Source organism: Artemia franciscana, chromosome 4 (assembly GCF_032884065.1).
Source record: "Artemia franciscana chromosome 4, ASM3288406v1, whole genome shotgun sequence".
Taxonomy (NCBI): domain Eukaryota; kingdom Metazoa; phylum Arthropoda; class Branchiopoda; order Anostraca; family Artemiidae; genus Artemia; species Artemia franciscana.
This window is the reverse complement of record NC_088866.1, coordinates 25,188,467-25,190,756: the sequence shown is the minus strand read 5'-3', so window position 1 is coordinate 25,190,756 and position 2,290 is coordinate 25,188,467. Positions and strand designations below refer to the sequence as shown.

The 2,290-nt window shown below is 30.3% G+C and overlaps 1 protein-coding gene across 1 annotated transcript in view; it reads right to left on the bottom strand.

Annotated features, from left to right (window-relative positions):
• Nucleotides 1-693: 693 nt before the first annotated feature.
• LOC136025731 (phosphatidylinositol 4-kinase alpha-like) overlaps nt 694-2,290 on the bottom strand; it is a 68,637-nt gene continuing 67,040 nt past the window's right edge. Inside the window, exon 16 of the mRNA XM_065701717.1 lies at nt 694-970. Within this exon, the coding sequence (XP_065557789.1) occupies nt 745-970 (226 nt within the window). The 3' untranslated portion in view covers nt 694-744. The remainder of the gene's footprint in view (nt 971-2,290) is intronic.

Below are 2,290 nucleotides of genomic sequence, written 5' to 3'. Positions count from 1 at the left end.
TTTTAGTTTCCCTGGAACAATTAAGACTTAACAACCGCACCGTTTTTTTAGTTAACGAAAGTTTAGATAGAGGGGAGCAATGTGACTCAGGGAGTTCAGAGGGAGCATGACTCAATAGGAAAGAATATTAAAAACTGAACTAAATCTATGCCTTCTCAAACAAGTTGACAACCTAGCATCATATAAGGAAGTAGTTGATAAATGTGTGAAGGAAATGGCCCTAACACGACCTATGAGGGGATATAAGTCTAGAACTAAATCTTCGTTTGGTGATTTTACGTGCTACAACTTGAACCTGTTATGAGCCAAGACTAAAATTTTAGTTTTATTTTACTGCATATACAGTGCATTTTATTAGCTTTTGTTCGGATTCTCTTTCATACTTTGGAGTGATTTTGACTTAAAAAGCAATTTTTCAGTTTTTTTACACTGAATTTCATATTTTTTCGTTCGAATTCTTTTTTTATATGATTTAGAGCAGTTTTGACTTGAAGGCTTCGTTCGCAGTTTGCGAGAATTTTATATAGAGAGTTACCAGCAGATTTTGGGTAATTTAGATTTTTCATGTAAAGTTCTGGACCAGTTAAATCCATAAATCTTGGCACCACACAAGATTTTGAATAGTTCCTCCTTGTTCCTCCGTGTTTTCACTCTAAAAATCAGGTAAACTAAACAATCAATAAAAGAAGCAGCTAAATAACATTGATTAATATGCAACAATAATAAAGATAAAACATAGTTGTTTTAGTACGGAATTTCATTTTGGACCCACTGAATGTAGTCATAAGTTTTAGTTCTGGGATTCAAAGTAGATTTCCTGACAACTTCAATCATAGAAGCGGCGGCTTCCCGGTCTGTCATCTGTGGTCCAAACCGAGCCCGAAGCAGCTTAATGGTTTGCCCTCGAAAGCATGGTAAACCAGTATCCAGCATTAAAGAGACTAGAGATATGATGGCTTCATGGTATGGCCTGAAATGAACAAAAATTAAAGGAGACCCAGAATTATGAGTTTAGGGGGGACTATAAAATTATGCAATATTTGATTGTGAAAGATTAGAAAATATTGTAATCTAAAGTAGAAATTAGTTCCGTTTGAAAGTCATTCAGAAGAAACATAAATTATGCTTCTATATATATATATATATATATATATATATATATATATATATATATATATATATATATATATATATATATATATATATATATATATATATATATATATATATATATATATATATATATATATATATATGTATATATGTATATGTATGTATATGTATATATATATATATATGTCTATATATATATATATATATATATCTATATATCTATATGTGTATATCTATATGTATCTATATGTATATCTATATATATATCTATATATATGTATATCTATATATATATAATGTAGTATCTCAAAAGAGATACTACATTTTTTTTTAGGCAAAATTACATTTTTAATTGATAGTACTACTTGATAATGCTTCTTGCTGAAAGAAGCAAATAGCACATTCTCATTGGCCTAAAAATGTCTTTAATTTCTTTCCCATGCCATTTTTTTAGTTTGTATAGGAATATATATTCTTAGGGTTGGTTTTTAGCTTAGTCAGATAATCAGAGCTTTCCGTCGCTTTCAATTCATGTTTTATTCATCATTAGTATTTTGCAGTACTTAGGTCTACTTTTGCAGTATTAGCAGAGTCTCTAATAAGTTTTCTTCTTCATTTAAATTCTCAAAGGTGTTTTCTATAGGGTGTTGGCTTGTGAGAAGTTTCAAACAGGCTAAATTGGCTACTTAGGTCTACTTTTGCAGTATCAGCAGAATTTCTAATAAGTTTTCTTATTCATTTAAATTGTCAAAGGTGTTTTCTATAGGGTGTTGGCTTGTGAGATGTTTCAAACAGGCTAAATTGGATACTTAGGTCTACTTTTGCAGTATTAGCAGAGTTTTTAACTAGTTTTCTTATTCATTTAAATTGCCAAAGGTGTTTTCTATAGGGTGTTGGCTTGTGAGATGTTTCAAACAGGCTAAATTGGATACTTAGGTCTACTTTTGCAGTATTAGCAGAGTTTTTAACTAGTTTTCTTATTCATTTAAATTGTCAAAGGTGTTTTTCTATAGGGTGTCGGCCTGTGAGATGCTTCAAACAGGCTAAATTGGCTACTTAGGTCTACTTTTGCAGTATTAGCAGAGTTTTTAACTAGTTTTCTTATTCATTTAAATTGTCAAAGGTGTTTTCTATAGGGTGTTGGCTTGTGAGATGTTTCAAACAGGCTAAATTGGAT